Source organism: Pyrus communis, chromosome 17 (genome assembly GCF_041283825.1).
Source record: "Pyrus communis isolate YQ-2024b chromosome 17, ASM4128382v1, whole genome shotgun sequence".
In the NCBI taxonomy this organism is placed as follows: domain Eukaryota; kingdom Viridiplantae; phylum Streptophyta; class Magnoliopsida; order Rosales; family Rosaceae; genus Pyrus; species Pyrus communis.
In genome coordinates, this window is record NC_142581.1 from 4,710,878 (window position 1) to 4,728,848 (window position 17,971).

Consider the following 17,971-nt stretch of genomic DNA (forward strand, 5'->3'; position numbering starts at 1 on the left):
ACGGATGTTTGTCCGCGCTGATGAATGTTCTAAAAGAAATGCAGGAAAAAAAAAATGTCTAATGAGATACAAATTAAAAATCGAAATAAGAACGGTGGAACCAAGAATTATCGTGGAAGAAAAGAGAAATATATATCCTTCCATTTGTGTATTCTACATATAAGAACAAATATACATCTTCTTCTTCATTTGCAAGCTTATAGTTTTAATTAACAACTATAATCTGCAGTACCCTTTGAGCCAGGACTCGACGACACGATCAAAGTTCATTGGCGCTGATTTCACATCACTTCCTTTTGGTACTCTTTTCACCAGTTTTCTTCTCTGGTTTGCCTGTGCTCTTGTGCCTAGATTGCTTGTTGTTATCGCGTTTGGAACGAGCGGTGCCTTTACTGTCTTTACTGCGCGAAGGCACGAGATCATGATGATGACTTGGGCCAGAAGAAGCATCAGAAGCCATTGAATCATCACTCTCGTTGTCATCTTTGCCAACTTTTTTTCTGGTGAGATATGCGATGTGATGATGGTTTTCGTAACCGACGTCTTCAATATTGCTGCATTCGGGCTCATCTTCTTGCATGGGAGAGCCAATGTATGTTGTCCACCCTGATTCACTGCTGCTGCATCCTTCTGTGCCATAAAAATTTCTGAAGGGCTCCATTGCAAAACGAGAGAGAGAGAGAGAGAGAGAGAGAGAGAGAGAGAGAGAGAGAGAGAGAGAGAGAGAGAGAGAGAGAGAGAGAATAAAGAGCTTCCTATGAATGCTAGAACAAAATGTATCATACTGAAGAAAGCTATAACTATTAGTACTCTAAATAAACAAGAAAGAAGACAACTTTCATGGATTTTAAATTGGATTAAAGTTGAACAAATGGTAGATTTTGAGGACTCAAAAATCTGTGGCATGAAGCTTCCATTTAAGGAGGAAAAATATTATAAAATGAGGTTGGTCGATTGGTCTGTGAAAAATATTATCTTTATTTTTCACTTTATATCTGTTTCTAATTAAATAAAACTGCCGACTTTTAGTGCAAAATACAGATGATCTCATTTTTTTACAAGCAACGAGAATTAGTGTAAAATCTAAAACACTTTAGAGTATCTACATAAATTCTATCTTGTCTAGGGAAAACATTACATTCCAGCACATATTCCTCAAACTGGAAGAATATATGAGACCCAGGCATGTCCATGACTCTCTGTTAGAATTGAACCTTTAAATCTGTGACTCAGCTCTCTATGAATATGGGATAAAATGCAGAGAACCCAACCGGGGATTGGGATTTTAGATCAAGATTTTGAGAATTTTTCGACTTTGTTATGCTTAGGTTCTGTCCTTGCTTTATTTGATGTTGTCTCTCTTAGAAGAGCTGGACAAGATTTATGCTTGTAAATCCCAGTTAAAAGTCTCAATCATGCATGACTCATTAACAAAAAAAAGAAAGTCTAACTACTGCAAAAGGCTTGCAGCTTCGTTAGTTAAGGAGCATTTAACTTTGCGCAGAGGCTTTAAATTTGATTTCTCTCTCTCACAGTGGATTGTATACAAAGGAAAGGTTACAAAGTTAAAAATAGTAACTATAAGTTTAAAGCAAAATAACAAAAGTGAAGATAGATGCATGGATCTATGTAATCAGTGATAAGGTAAGTTTTCTCTGAACGCGAATCATTGGACACGATTTGGATTTTGGGTTGTTTCCCACTAACATTTTTGTGTTTAAAACACATTAACACTTTTAACTCACATTTTTTTCATCGAAAAAGAAATATTATTAAATTCGAAGAAAAACATTTACATCAGAAGCAAAAGTATTGAACAACCATTTCAGTTCAAAGCTATCCCAGGTATAAAGGCCCCCCATTCGAGAAACAAAAGACACCATTAGATGTGCTGCCCTATTACAAACTCGGAGAGCAAAAATGAACTCTACCAACAACGGTTGTTATTTTATACATTAAATATCCAAGAGATCACCTTCAATGACAACGTTGGCTTGCATAATCCCATTTATCATATCCACCAAAAGTTTTTTGAATCCGTTTCCAGCTGCGCACTACCTGAAAACCTTTCTCTACACAAGCCCCCAAAAGTATTGACAAATAGTATCTATGTAATTATCAAACTTTACACGTTTTCTCAGTGATTGTAGGGCAAATGTCAAACACAAGCAACAAATTCAAGATTTTGCATTAGTAACAAAATCTGAGATCTCATAAGTGCCAAAATCTTACGATGTAAACGTCGGGAATGATTTAGGTGAGCAGCAAATTTGGGCTCATGTTATGTGAAAGGATAATACTAGGGAGACTAATTAAAATTTTAAATTAAATTTGCATATTAAATGATGTGTCATCAATAGGTAATAAGCACATTAATGCATACTTAAGTAATAATTCAATTATCAACAACCACATCATTTAGTTTAAAATGTTTAGGCTAAATATTCAGTTCTTTTTGTGGGTTTATTTGGTTTTCTTTAAATCGTCGTTTGTTATTTCTCGAAGGTAGTTGTTATTTGTACAGGTACCCCTGTTTTGCCATGGCAAAGGGGCAAGAAAAGACAAAGGTAGTAATTATTCACGTTGAATGGTAATTGTTCTGGTAATTTTTTATCCATACAAGAACTGTCCTGGTAGCATGATGCCAGCCTCGCGTCACATACCTCCAGGCAGCTCTTTGAACTTGCCTGACCTGCTCGAGCTTGAGTAGGCCTTTTGCCTTGGCAGTTCACCAACCGGTGGAAGATTTCTTAGCACTCTGAAATGTAAGCATGCGTTTTTGCTTTACGAAAACAAAAGAGAAAAATTATACATAGAAGAGTGCATGATGATATCTTAAGTGTTAATAACAACTTTCTTTGTTTAATAATTGCTTTCTTTTTTTTATTTAAAAAAAACATTTTAGCTTAGTAAGGGAATTGAAGCTGTATATTTTGTTTGATCAAACTGTAAATATATCATCTTCTTCTTAAGAAAAAAAGATGTAAACATATGTGCGTGGTGCGCCCATATACAAGCCCTGGGAAGAAATCTCCATTTTTTTTTCCTTAAAAAAATGGGGATTAGTTGTGGGACCCACTTTAAATCAAACTTCAACTATCCAAATCGTCTATTTTTTAAGTCTCTATTCATGGATCATCCTTGCAAAAATTCAATTCAATCCGAACTATTTATCTATTTAATTATCACAATGAAATTTCATTGTTTCTTATAGAACAAAAATATTCGTCAATTTCTTTGAACTCAATTAGATGTCTTAAATATTTACGATTTTAGCTAATATTTTGCAAGGATGATCTAAGAGGTGCAACTTAAAAAATAGATGATTCGGATCGTTGAAATTCGATGTGGGTATGTATGTATGTATATATATGTAGGTATGTATGTATGTATGTATGTATATTAATGTAATGACATATTTGTTCTAAGTGGTGAATGATTAAGACTAAGCTACACAATGAACTAACTATAGTAAATTGGTATCGAATTTGTCTTCCACATGCGTTGAACCTAAGATCTTCCACTTATAGTTGAATATCAGAGTGCGACGAACAAGATTACAAAATAATAAGAATTTTATTAAGCAAACGAGAATGCTGAAACGGCTACAAAACTTCAAGAGGCTACATTATGACTAACTTGTTCTCAACTGAATAACAAGTATGTTATTTATAATAAATAACCCTAACCCTAAAAGGTAAGAAACTGAAACCCTAAGCTAATGAGCTAAGCCCATGAAACTAAACATTAAAGTAAACTTAAATACTAATATTTCCCAACCACCCCCCCCCCCCCCCCCAAGTCAAACTCATGGCGGTATACACACAAGTTTGCAAATAAGCAAATGGTGACTGGCTCTGTTAAGCGAACTACGAACTGGACTTGACTTGATTGGCGAATTAATTCATATTGGCGTTGAGAGTATGGAGAGAAAGCATGCGAGTGTTCCTTGTAACTAAACGATAATCTAATTACAGCAACAAACCGATACTAACAAAAACTATCACTCAAGTGGTCGAATGCTTGGCAAGCAAACTCCAACAAAACTTATCCATGTGGGCCTCAAAAGGCCTAACAAGCACCACTAATTTTCTCCTTTTTTCCCCCAACAATTCAAACACATTGTCATCAAGGTAAATGGCCTTTACTATAGTGGTGGAGACGAGTATTGTTCTTGCATCACGATGTGGATTCGAACCCCACTGACTCCCTAATCTAACATCTAATCTAATAAATCTATCATTTGACAATATATAAAAAAAAAATAAAAAATGACCCCATCATTCTCTTAAAACACATCATCACTTTTCAATGTACCAATCTTCTTTAATCGTAGATCACCAACTTCAGAACTTTCTCACTTAAATCATTCACAACTTTCTCATCAGATACAACCGCACGCACCACTGGGTGGCATTCTCCAGCTTGAAGACAATAACGGTTCAAGCAGATGAGTCATGCGAGTTCGATCAGGCAGCAGGTAACAAACGAAATTTGTGTTCGTCATATTTGAGTTCTTCAGGCTGCGGGTCGGGCTAGCGGGTCCAAATCAGGCAGACGACGACATCAAGGCTCTAGCGTGATGGTGGTGCGAGACAGAGGTGTAGCAGTGGCGTAGTGGCTCCAACGGCTGGGCACGGCTTCGGCTTCAGACTAGCAGATTTACTTTTAAATTTTTTATGAACAACGAACATAGGGTAACCCAAACCAGAAAACGATAAAAGTTTTACGGAACGAAATTGAACAAAACAAACAACGAAGATGGACAAACTAATACAAACAAAATAGAAGCAGATTAAACCACAAGGATTAAACCTACTCTGATGCCAAGTTGAATATTAGAGTGTGCGACGAACATGATTACAAAATAATAAGAATTTTATTAAACAAACAAGAATGCCGAAATAGCTATAAAACTCCAAGAGGTTACATTGTGACTAACTTGTTCTTGACTGAATAACAAACATGCTATTTATAATAAACTAACTCTAACCCTAAAAGGTAAGAAACCGAAACTCTAATGCTAATGGGCTAATCTTAAAAAACCAAACATTAAAGTAAACCTAAATACGAATATTTTCCAACACTTATACAATTGGAGGGGGAACACCAGTAGACTAATACTAAGTGAATATGTACTCACATATATAATTAAAAAATCTCAAAGAACTAAAAAATGGAAATGATATTAATTTATTCACGTACATTTTTTTTTTGTTGAAAAAAATGGTATTATTATTAAGGGGATGGTGGAAGTTCAAAACTATTACAATAATTTAGGAGAGGATAAGTTTCGAACTTGGGACGCATGAGTAAAAACCAAATACTCTATCCACTAAAAAATTGGACCACATGCAATATATTCATGTACATGTTTGTAGTTTAGTTGTTAATGCATCATACATTACCAAATTTCATAATAATAATAAAAAAAATTACATGCATTAACAAATAAATTGAAAATATGTACATGAAATTCTAACATCAAAATCAATAAGAGAAAGGATGCAAGACAGAGAATAAAACTCTAAAGCATGGAAGGCTTTGAAGAATGATTATGTTCCAACAATAAACCAAAAGAAAGTAATGTGAAGTGATATCCTATTTGTATATACCATTTGTGTAAGGGCCCTCTCTGCTATGTCTTGAGATCATTCCAAATGGTGCATTTGCCTACCATTGATTTGTTTCCGAGAACCAAATAATTTGACGATATAAATGGAAGGTGATGCAAAGATGATCAATGTACATGCCTAGCCGCAAAAGAAGCGGCAAGGTTGTGTTTCCAAAGGTACAAAGTACACCCAGGTTTGATATTGATATGACCAAGGAATTGACCATGCCACAGTGTTTTGAATACAAACTATAGTTTTAACCTGGAATGTCCTTAGTATATATCCATATGAATGATGAAGAATTTTGTCCAAGAGGATATTAATTAGGCTATTTTGCCCTCCGTTTAGCCACTACCAAAGTTCAAAAACAATTCACAATCACCCGGAGATGCAGAAGATTAGCATTTTTTTTTTATACAAAAAAAAAGTGTTAAAATTAAATCTCACACATCTTTCAAAATCTCATACGACATGCAGTAATGGTTCATAATCATTCATACAATATGCACTTACGATTCAGTCTCTTATGTCCAGTGCAGCTTTGTTTACCAAAAGGGATGTTTAAAAATAAGCCTCACATATGTCCCCCATTAGACGCAGTGCCAAGAGACCCTCTTGTCAAAGCCATTAGCTATGCCATCATTATAGGTGCTATTTGCTTTTACATGCCGCGCGCCGCGTCTAAACGCACTAAACATAAATTTAGCAACAAAAAACAACTTTTAGGGCAAAGGAAAGTCATAGTCTGAGACTGAGACTCTGATGGTCTCATAGGCGAGAAATTCTGTGGTCCGAAACCCGGAGCACATGTTTCCGACAGCCATAGACACAAAAATCACCCTATACCCTATCTCCTGCTATTGGAGAAATTTCTCGGGGTACCCGGTACCCCAGCTGAACCCCAGCTGAAATTTTTTGGGATATCTGGTACCCCAGCTACCTCAGCTGAGCTGGTGTTCCCAGCAAATAAAGGCGTGACACATAACAAAAAAAAAAAAATGCTAGCTAACTTATTTTGTCAATACAATTCTTAACATACCCTAAAAGTCAAAGAGAATTTCGAACAAACCACCCTCCCTTCGCCAAGAACAGACGCACCAATCACCCTGTCGCCACGAACTCACGGTGAGACAACGACCCCTCCATTGATGGCGATAACTACACCAGCGACACCCCATTATTTCTCTCACTTCCTACTCTTAATTTTCTCCTCTTCCATTCTTACCTCGTAATGGAGCGCGAGGATGATCAGCTTCAACTCCAACCTTCATATCTGCTGTCTGCAACCTCCGATCAAAGTGCAGAGGTGGCCGACGACAATTTATAGTGCTCCTCCCCGACGTAAGGGAGGATTAGAACGAAAAATAGGAAGGTAGAAGGAGATAGAAAGAAAAAGGAGAGGGGAAGGAAGAGATGGGTGGGGTGGGGCGAAGGTGGGAGACTCTGACGGGAATTCAAATCAGTTTTTCAATTAACTTTTTTTTTTTAAAATTTATTTTCTGAAATTTAGAATTAAATGGGAAGATTGTTTGCAACGTGTCAAAAAAGATTGCTAGGTGTTTAAATAGGCTACGTGTTAGGTGTTTATATGGTGAGAACACCAACTCAGTTGGAATAGCGGTACCTGAAACATTTCTCCTACTATTGAGCCTCACCACTTCTCCAATCTGGTTCCACATTCTCTCTCACTCATTCCACTCCGGCTCCCGTATGCAAGAAGCTCTCCTCATAGGCTCATAGCCGGCGGTGCCTGGCTAATGAAATACTTTTTGAAAACAACAGGAAGGGAAAACTCTAAAATGCCAAGATGCCATGTGTCCTACAATGGCGTTGTTGGATTTTCAATAGGATCCTCCCAATTAGATATCTGATTGGCTCTCTCTTTGTTAGTCTTTAGTTCCTTTGGTTTCTCTAATAAAAGAAGAGTAATACTAAGAAGACTAAATTTGAAGATTAAAATTGCAAACTAAATGATGTGTCAACAATAGAAATGAACACGTCTATCAACGCTTAAATAATAAACCAATCATCGACATCCATATCCTTTAATTTCTAAAATTTAGTCTTCAAGTTTAATCTTCATAGCATTATTCATAAAAGAATGCTCAAGTTGATCAATAACTTCTGCACTTCTTAATTTTACTCCACTTTCCGTCCAAGTACAATGAATTGGGTGTGCCCCTGAAATTTTATAGGGTACGCCTACTTACATGAAACAGAACTTGAAATTGTTCTGATTTTTGGGTTTCTTTGAGTTTATTAAAACATGATATTAGAGTATTTTAGTTTATGATTTTTTCTATGTAATCATTCTTTTGGTTTGTGATTTATGAGTTTATTTGAGTTTACTGAAACATGAGTATAAAAGTATTTTACCACAAAAAAGTAATTCAGTACCTGAGAAGTTAGACCGATAGATGATCAAATATTGATAGGAATTGTGAGTCTAATACACTTATCCCATATCAAATAAGTGACTATATATATCCATTTTTATACTATGTTTTTTTTTTAAATTTCACCCATCCTTTAAAAGATAAAATCTACCAATATTTGAATTTCTGAATGATAATTAAGTTGGGAAATAATATTGGTCAACATAAATGACACAAAAAGCGGTATCATAGATTCATAGCCAATGTTTCAGTTGGAACGCACAAGATGTAATTAGGTTTCCACCTGACTACCAGGGTTAATTTCAGATAATATTGGATGTGGACGATTGAACCCTCAATACGATCCATACTAAGACATAATTAGATTTCATTTTTCTCTAATTTTTCCACATTAAAGTTTTGATTTGCTTTTAGTTCTTCCAATTGTAAATAAAATACACATTAACTAACTAGAATAGAATATAAATTTTAATAAAAGTACACTAACATCAGATTTTATTTTTATGTTTTTCCAAGACTAATGTCAAAAAACCCTAATATATATATATATAAAGGATGATCCCCTCAAACTTTCTGATCAGTCTCAGAAGAGCAAGTACAGTAGTGAGTTGTTGGTGTGATCACCTCTGTAGCTAAGTGCGTTGGTTTGTCGTCCCCGGCCATTATGACGATTGCAATCCTTCTCTCATCGTCAAGAACTGTGCTCGCGGTCTTTGCTTGCTTCTCTTCATCTTCACTCGAAGAGGGTTTGCGGTACGAACACGCGAGGATGATCAATGCAACAGAAATGAGCAGCAGCATTAAGCCTAAGCCACCGAAGAGGTACGGCAACGGAGACCTCCATAGGTGGTGGACTTTGGTGGTTGCTGATGTGGCGCTTGCAGTTGTAGGACTCATTTTCCCTCTTCTTATTCTGTAATTGGTTTTGTTGTTTAGGGTGGAGAAATGAGGGGGGGTGTAGCTCAACAATTTATAGGGTTAAATTCATGTGGCGTTTGGTAATGGGTTGTCAATTACTATAATACCCTTATGTGGCCTTTGGTAAGAGGAAGGAAGATATTCCTTGTGTTTTCTCAGATGCCAAAAGTAGTGACTTGGTGTGATTAATTTGGGTGTTAAAAAGTGCATGACATTTGCTAATAGAAATCATCACATTTGCTATAGTTAATTTGGTTTATGCCTAAATTGCTAAAAAGGCCAAAGAGTATATGCTTTGAAGTGTTTCTTTCTTTTTCTTTGTGGCTCATCAATCATTTGGAAGAAGAAAATCTGTGTGATTGGCATTAGGTTTATTAGGGGTCGGTTTAGCCCTAATTTTCAAACACAGAACATAGATACATGTTTTTTAAGTGTTAATTAATTAAGATCAAAACTCTAAAAGTCATTCGTAAGTATCAGTACACTCCTGTATTACTAGAAATGATGTCAACAAACATAAGAAGTAGAGTTAATCTGTTGATTAGTTTTGTCTCCCTTCACCCTTTTGCAAGATCCACCAAGGGGTGCCCATATGCAGCATTATTATTTTACAGGGAAATTCAGAAAGTAGTTTTTATTTTTTCTTCAGAAATTTAACCATTCAACCGACGAATCTTGAAGGGAGTTAAACTATTGCTCGAGGAGCTCTGAATACTTACCTTCTTCTGCAAATTTATAAATGATAATCATGTTTTTTTCCTTCTCATTTACTTGCTAAACATCAGAAGTAGCTGAAAACTTTGTAACTGTTTTTCTTGAGCTGGTGTTTGGGAAACCTAGAAAAGTTTCTCCTAGTGTGGATGTGCGGTAGCTTGCTTGTGTAGCTAGCTAGCAACATAAATTTTGGATATGGTTTATGAAGTAATTCCAATGTCATCGTGAGAAGTCTTGAGGATAAGAGATGGCCCCAATTGTAGTTACTCTGTTCTTGTTTACATGGAAGGATATAGATAGGGTAGTGCTACCTACACACTCATTTTTATCTTTCACAAAATATCCTCTCAATTTTCAGCCATCGGATTAAATGACAAAAATTATTAGATAGTATGTGAAAGGTAAATAAGAGTGTGGATATATAGCACCATCATATAAATAAAGATAATACTTGTTTCTCCCTCATACTAGAGAAACTTATGATGTAGTTATTAATCTCTTTTTAGAGGAAAATATTGATGGTTAATTTTTTTGACGTGTGATACTCTTTTTTTCTTAACCGGTTGAAATCTCAGCATATCGTACTGTTTTTTTTTTTCAACTCCTAAAAAAAAATTGACGTAACAGTTGTCTAGTGATCCCTCCAAATATTTGAAAAAGAAATAGCTAGCCCACCAAAACATTTCACCATCGGTTCCTCCCAACACTGTGGCTAGTGCCACATCCATGTGCTGTCGTCCAACGAACAAAACGAGCAAGAAAAAGAAAATTAAATCCTTAACTCCAAGTTCAACCCCAGCATATATGCAAAGACTTCAGTCTCACTTTAATAATTCCTTTGTTTGTCAAAGGAGATCCTCATGCCACCTTACACCCATAAATTCGATAGTCGTGGTTTATGTGAAAATGTGAGGACAAAATCTCATATCAATGAGAATCAAACCGTACAAGGATTTATAAGAGGTTTGTCTTTATATGAGATTCTCATAGTCTAGTCATATTAATCTCTATTTTGTTGAAGAATGTCATGAATTCAAATTTTCGTTTTTAATTTTTACTATTATTAAGAAAGGAAAACGAGCTAGAAACTCTTACAATAATTTAAGAGGTAAATGATTTCGAAACCGAAATGTATAACTCATACGCTCTATTTGCTGGAATATTGAACCACATACATGATCATGAATTCAAATCTCATACACAATAATGATTAAAAAAAGTTAAGAGATTGATGGCGAAACCTCCTTAAAATTTTTGCAGTATACCATTGCGTATAACTATAAGATAATAATTATATGTATGAACAAAATTGTGTGGACTAGCTTATTACATGTGGTAAGCAGCTTAATCAGGTTGGTGGGGCCATAGAAAAATATGAGGTATGGATAGACATGCCAGCTATAGATGTTTACGTCTTCCCCTTAATTTCTGAGTGCGGTCTTTTTGAAAGCTTTTTCAACCTCCCAACAAATTTGTTTCCACATGATTATTAACTTCATACAGATGAGGGTGTGAAGAGAAAATCGCCCGTTTTGTTTCAACTTAAGCTATCTAGAGTACAATTTTTTATTTGATTCATCTCATTCACATGTATAATATGGTAATAGAATGACTCAAAGTATTTGCCTAATCAAATACGGGATGTTAATAATTTGTTTCAACATATTTTCTTTGCCAAGAGTAAAAAAATGAATAGAGAGATCAATAGTGTTGAGGGTAGACATAAGATGATAGATAAGAGAATGCTAGGTTTAGAGTTCCAAACTTTTCAATATAATAAAAGAATATTTAGTAAGTAATAGTTTTAGGATATGCTTAAAGTAAAATCATTCATACGTGTATGATTGTAATAAGTAGATGACTTTTTAACCAAAATGATCCATGAGATTTGCATAACTTCTCACTTTGGTTTCTCAGATTTGAAATTCATAGAAGTAGTCCCTGAGATTGTCCACTCCTTGGGTGAAAAATTATGTTAAATAAGGATCAAAATAACAAAATTACCTTCAATTTAATAAACAATAGACTAAAATGATTTGACCAAAATTGAGGTTATTTTTGTTATTTTATTCTTATTTTATAGAGATTTTTCGCGAAATAATCAAAATGATTGATTGTGGACAAACTCAAGGACCAATTCTATCTATTTTAAATCTCAGGGACCTAAGTGATGAGTTATGCAAATCTCAATGACCATTTTAGCTAAAAAACCTAAGTAGATAGGGTAGTGTACGTCGTGATCATCCAATATTGATTTACCACGCTTCCAATGCAAAAACTATATATGAATGTGGTCATCTTCATTGTATATGAATGTGGTCATCTTATTTACCACGCTTCCAATGCAAAAACCATATATGAATGTGGTCATCTTATAGCAAGTTATTAACTTGAAGCTCCTTGAGAACTTGAAAAAAAAAAATATATATATATATAACAAATACAAAACCTAGCTAGTGGGAATTAGCATTTCGCATGGCCGATGCTTTCCAGTTTCCACTATAGAAGAAGATGTGGAAATGCACTGACTAACTAGCCATATCCAAGATTATTAATAAGAAAACCACCACCTTTTTTCTCCATTTACTGTTAATATTGCATGTATCTAAACTTGTGAGTCGTCCATTAATTAGTAACATTTACTAAAACACATCTCCGCCACACCTCTAGGATAAAAACAAAGGAAAACTAATGAAAAGAGTTTGAAAACTTTGAGTTTTAAGGATAAGGACAAAATAAATTGTAAAGTGAATAATACTAGGATTGATTTTTTAGTATAAAAATGTGATTTTTCGTTAAAGTAAACAGTACCGTGAATTTTTAGTTAAAACTCCCTAAAAACAACGTGATCCATGTGTTCTGCCAAACCTCCACAAGCTCCACTATATTAGTTGATTAAATTATAAACTAATGCTGTAAATAATAGACTAACATAGTGTAAAATCAGTAATTTATTAGGGCAACCACGGTGGTGGAAAGACTCCAGGGTTTAACCGTACGCCAAGGGATTGAGCTATAGAGAAATTACGGTAGCTTATTCTATATTTAGGTGTTTCTCCAATACCAAAACATTAGTAGTTTTCATGCTTTCATATTTATCCCTCATAATCATGTGTAACCTTGAACTGCTCAAACCTTGAGTGCAATTGTTAACGAAAAATCATAAACACCTTTGGTTCAGCTAACTTTCATTTTTTTTATTGAAGTCGATTGTCTGAATGAATGTAAATGAACTTCACCAAACCTTTTAAGACAACCGATTTCGATAAAAAAAAATAACATGTACTTGACATGTCTACCCATTGCTGTACCTCAGTGCACATGTATATAATATTGCTGATGTTGGTCAATTTTCGGGCCATCAAAAGATTGATATTATATACCCATTGAGCATAAGTTTTTTCTTTAATGCTGTCCCTGGTTGAGAGAAAGCGAGATCTGCTAGATTTGGTCAAATTTCTATCAACTTTCGCAAGAAACTTCATAAAATTTACAAATATAAAAAACCCAGTGGAACTCATCATTTCCTATGGGAGGCAGATTGTCTATCCTCCTGTGTGTGAGATGCATTTCTCATCCCTTCCTATTTATGCGATCACGGTTAAACTACGTCAATATTTTATATTCTTATTGTTTTTTTATCTTATTATCTCTATAAAAAAATTAATATAAAATGTTAATATGACTTAACCGTGATCGCACAAAATAAAAAAGAATGAAAATGACATCCAAACAGGATGACAGACAATCTACCTACGTTCCTATGTTCCCCTCTGGAGTTGATGACGTAGAAAAAGGAAATTCTATTCCTCTTGGACTAATTTGCCATATATCCGAGAAGCCACGTCTCTGTTAATCAAATCCATCAGTCACTCTTTGGCTTTTGCGTTTGTATCAAATTAATTCTATAACCGCGACCCTACGAGAGAGTTTATCGATATGGAGAAAAAGTTACATTGGGATTGGTTTGAGATTATTGCACTTAAAAAAAAAAAAATTTGTTTTAGCTGTGTTTTAAGAATAATCAGTTGTAAAATAAAGCAACTAAACGTTTGATAAACCATTTTTGTAAAAATGTTGTGAGTATGAAAAGCAATGTGAAAGCGTTTAATAAATTTTAATGTAAAAGTGATTAATTGTATATAATAACAAAAATGGACATGGTAGTGAGGGTGGTGGCGATGACAGCTTGGCAAGGACAGTGGTGGGGGTGGCGGCAGCGACCGTAATGATGGAGTTGACAAAGGTAGGGGTATGCCAGTGGCCAATAAGGGATGTGGTGATTGAGATGCAGAGGTAACAATGGTGGTGAGACAGCGGCATCGATGACACCAACGGTAGTGGCGATTGTGGTTATGGTGGTGATAGTGGTGGTGGTGGTGGTTGTGCCAATGACAACGGTGGTGGTGGCAACGATAGTAGTGGCAATGGCAGTGGTGAAGGTTGTGATGGCATCAACGATGGTGGTGGTGGTGGTGGTGATTGTAACAATAGTGGTGGTTGTAACAGTGTGGTGTAATGTTAGTGTTTGTAGTGGTAGGTGGTGATAGGGGTGGTTCGGTATGGGATACCATACCGAAACTAATATCCTGAATCTCAAACCAAAATTTTTCGGGACGGGAATTTGAAGACCAATCCCAAACCAAATTTTCGGGAATCCCAAATTTCGGGAATCCCGAATTATTTTCGGAATTTTGGGACAAATCGGGAATCCCAAATTGAAATATGAAATTATGAATTGTTCTTCAAATATATAATTCAAGAACACATTCATGAACTAGGAATTTCATTTCATTCACACTACTATTTAATTGAACACTAGCATGCCTGACTGTTTTTATCATAGTCAAAATTCAAATTAATTAAACCCTTTTTGCAATATGTTGAGAGACAAACTAATCAAGCCTTCTAAAATCATCAGCCATGACAGCAGCAATAATAAAATCTACATGAATATCAAACAAAACATGAAAAATATGCAAGGTGTAGGGCATTCCAGGTTGCAGAGTATGAATTAGAAATTACTAGCATCAATTATAAAAGAATAATATATATATAATAATTAATATTATATATTTTCGGTTTGGTATGGGATTCCCGAAATATCGAGAAGTCAATCCCGAATCCCATACCGAAATTTTGGGATCGGTTCGGGATAGCATCCCAAAAATTTCGGGAATTTCGGTTTGGGAAATTTTTGGTTTGGGATCGGGATTTTTTCGGTTCGGTTCGGGATTTTCGGGAAATTTTTCCACCCCTAGGTGGTGACGGTTGCTTTGTTCTCTAAGAGATAAATTGAATATAGAAGGGTAAACAATGTCATTTTCAAAAACTAATAAGGGTATTACAAGAATTGAAAATTTAATTAAAGGCTCAACTCCGCTTTTTAGTTTTTAACAAAGCAGCTTTTAAAAGCAAGCTACATGCTGCTTTTAAAAAAGTTGTTTAGAGGCCATTTTCTTTTAAAATAAGTAGAATATTTTATTTTTATCAAACATTTTTTTATTGCTTAACTTTAAAAGTAGTTTTTAGTGAGGAAAAAAAAACAATATAAAACGAGACCTTAATCAAGAAAAAATATTCCAAACTCCTCTAAATTAAAATCTAAATGGTAAGAACATTTTATTTCATTGGTTATATCACGTTATTGTGTTTTAGTATTATATGATAATCCGCAAATTTTGATATTCTTCTTTAGTAATCTACACATATCAAAATTATAGTATTACAGTGTTATCCGTTCTCACAAGAGGAGCACATATAATTGGCCAACGTATATGCTTAAGAAGAGTAAACATTAATTAATGTGCAATTTCTTCTCATATTGACCAAACGTGAATTTTGGAATAGTTGCTAAAACGGTATAATTTGGAGGTAATTTGAGTTGGTTAGCCACCACCTGTAATGGAAGGCTGAACTTTCAAGTTTAATTGATTCCCAAGATATGCCAAAGTTTTAGTTTGCTTGCCTTTAAGATATCACAACATCATCAGATCATCACTACACCCAACAAATTTGCCAAACCAAGAAAAAGAAAATGAAGAAAACCAGCAGATCAAATTAAAAGTTTAATTTCAAACCTTGGTGCCATGCAAATTGTCCTAAAATTTAAGGTCTAATAAATTGAATCGCATTTTCAGATTTATCCTAAAAATAGAAGGAGAAAACATGACCATATATAGCACTCACAATAAAACAGAAAAAAGGGTAGAAAATGGATTGTACAACAAATATAATGCTCTCTTTTTAATTTACAAACAATAGCTTTAGTGAGTTAAATTGTTAGTTGTTAGGGGGAGGGAAGATAGTGGGGATTGAACCCACATCATGATGTATACGCATCATTGTTTTCCGCCAATGCAATAAAACGTCAACTGCAGTGCTCTCTTCAATTTACATAAATCCGCACAAAATCCGACATGCCTCTAGTAGTAGACTGAAAATAGAATTAAACTACAAAAACCAAACCAAAACTTGACTTTGTTTTGATGATCATATTGGTGCATGAGAGAGACTAGTAGGACATGAGATGGGGTTTGCCAAGTATGTTGGTGTTTTCTCTCCAGCCATTATGACAAGAATTTTGGGTTCATAATCTCCAGCCTCTGTGTCCACTGGTCTAGTTGGTTTCTGATCTTGATCACTACTTCTGCTTCTTGAACTGGTGGAGGCTCTATGAAAGGAGCAAGCAAGAATCAGCAACGCTACAGCGACGAGCCCCAACATGGGTGCTAGGCCTCCGAAGAGGTATGGAGTCGGAGAATTCCTGTTTCTGAATATGGCGTCGTGGCCAGTAGCTGCAGTGGTGGGGTTTCCAGCTGAAGGCCTCATTGCTGGTTCTATGGTTTTTTCAATGCAAATGTCCACATGAATGAACTATGTTTTGTTTTTATAAGCTTACATAAGCTTTATGCCTTTATATATAGTTCTACATATTGAGCTGATGAGAAGAAAGGAAACTTTATGATCTAAGCTATAAATTTACAAATATGCCCTTTCTTAACAAGAACAAATTTACAAAGGTGGCCATTGTTGTACATGAAATAGGGATAGTGATTTTTTTTTTTTCTTTTTATTGACTTTGCTTGGCCACCTGGTCATGGATTGTTATAGAAGTTATTTGTTTTTCAGATGCAACTCTTTCTCTCTAGATATATTTCCGGAATGAGTAATGTTTGATAGCCTAATTTTTTTAGTAATTTGCAAATCATAATGTTAGATAGCCTAATTTTTCTAGTAATTTGCAAATCATTATATGTGTTACTAATAAAAAATAAGCATGTTAATCAATATTTAAATAATAAATCAATAATCAACAACTACGTATGATTTATAAAATATAATTTAAATTGATAGTTTCTCTAGTATTACTCGTTGAAAATTATTTGAATCCAATATTTGTTTCTTACACTTAACACAAAAGCTAAGGAAAATGATCTTGACGGAGCTAGTCGTTGTGGATGGCAGAATTGGAAAATGAATGTTAGCTGTCCCTTCCACTTGCATTTCTCTACTTATCTTCTCCATTCAGATTTTAACACGTGAAGTCTACTAGCTCATCAAATTTAATAATTAATGTTTTGAAAAAACCAAACTTATCATTCCACCTATACCCTTGGGCATATTTTATTGTGTCACCATGTGTTAGGTTATAGAATTACGACATTATATAGTTTTATTTGGAAGGTTTTACTGAAGTACGTAATTTCCAATCTAGCTCTAATTAAAAGGAAAATTAATGAAAATAATTTGAAAGACTTTGAGTTTTAATAATAAAGATAAAATAAATGGTAAAGTGAATAATACCCAAATTGACTTTTTAATGTAAAAATGTGGTTTTTTGTTAAAATGAACAGTACATGGAATTTTTCGTTAAAATTCCCATAATTAAATTGGTTATTAATTAAGTTAGAAGAATTAATATCCGAGTAGACTTAATTTCATTAATTAGTTCGGATGGAAAGCTAAATCTAGAAAGGAAGAAAGAAGGATGAGAAGAAGAAGAAGAGAAATCTGCATTTTGATCCGGGTCCAAAAAGCTCAAGTTGTGTTCGGAATGAGTCTAATTCAAAATGTTTAAATTCCATAAATTTGAATTTTAGAATTTGAATATTACATGCCTTAAGCTACTTACTTTCTAATAAAATAACGTTTTAAAATTTTGTATTCAATAAATATGATAAGCTTAACAAAAATTAAACAAAAACATTGTGTGAACTTGTGATGTAGGTAGACAATATAATTAATTAGTGATAAAGGAAAATTGTGTACAATTAATATGTGTTATACGCAGTTTGCAATGAACTGGACTCTCTAATTTCTGGGTTT

The 17,971-nt window shown here is 34.5% G+C and overlaps 1 protein-coding gene and 1 pseudogene across 1 annotated transcript; both read right to left on the reverse strand.

Moving 5' to 3' along the window:
* Positions 1–152: 152 nt before the first annotated feature.
* Positions 153–2,074, reverse strand: LOC137709222 (protein SOB FIVE-LIKE 3-like). The gene is made up of 2 exons (XM_068448321.2): positions 1,976–2,074; positions 153–630 (listed from the first exon to the last, which is right to left on the reverse strand). The coding sequence occupies exons 1-2, from the start codon at positions 2,013–2,015 to the stop codon at positions 287–289; spliced, it is 384 nt and encodes a 127-aa protein (XP_068304422.2). The 5' UTR covers positions 2,016–2,074; the 3' UTR covers positions 153–286.
* Positions 2,075–16,135: 14,061 nt separating this feature from the next.
* LOC137709221 (protein GLUTAMINE DUMPER 1 pseudogene) lies at positions 16,136–16,474 on the reverse strand (annotated as a pseudogene).
* Positions 16,475–17,971: the final 1,497 nt, after the last annotated feature.

Excerpts from the sequence above, each read along its gene's own strand:
- LOC137709222 (XM_068448321.2), bottom strand. The coding sequence starts at position 2,015 with ATGATAAATGGGATTATGCAAGCCAACGTTGTCATTGAAG. Across the intron at positions 631-1,975 it reads AGCCAACGTTGTCATTGAAG|AAGGATGCAGCAGCAGTGAA; the intron begins GTGATCTCTTGG and ends TTTATGGCACAG.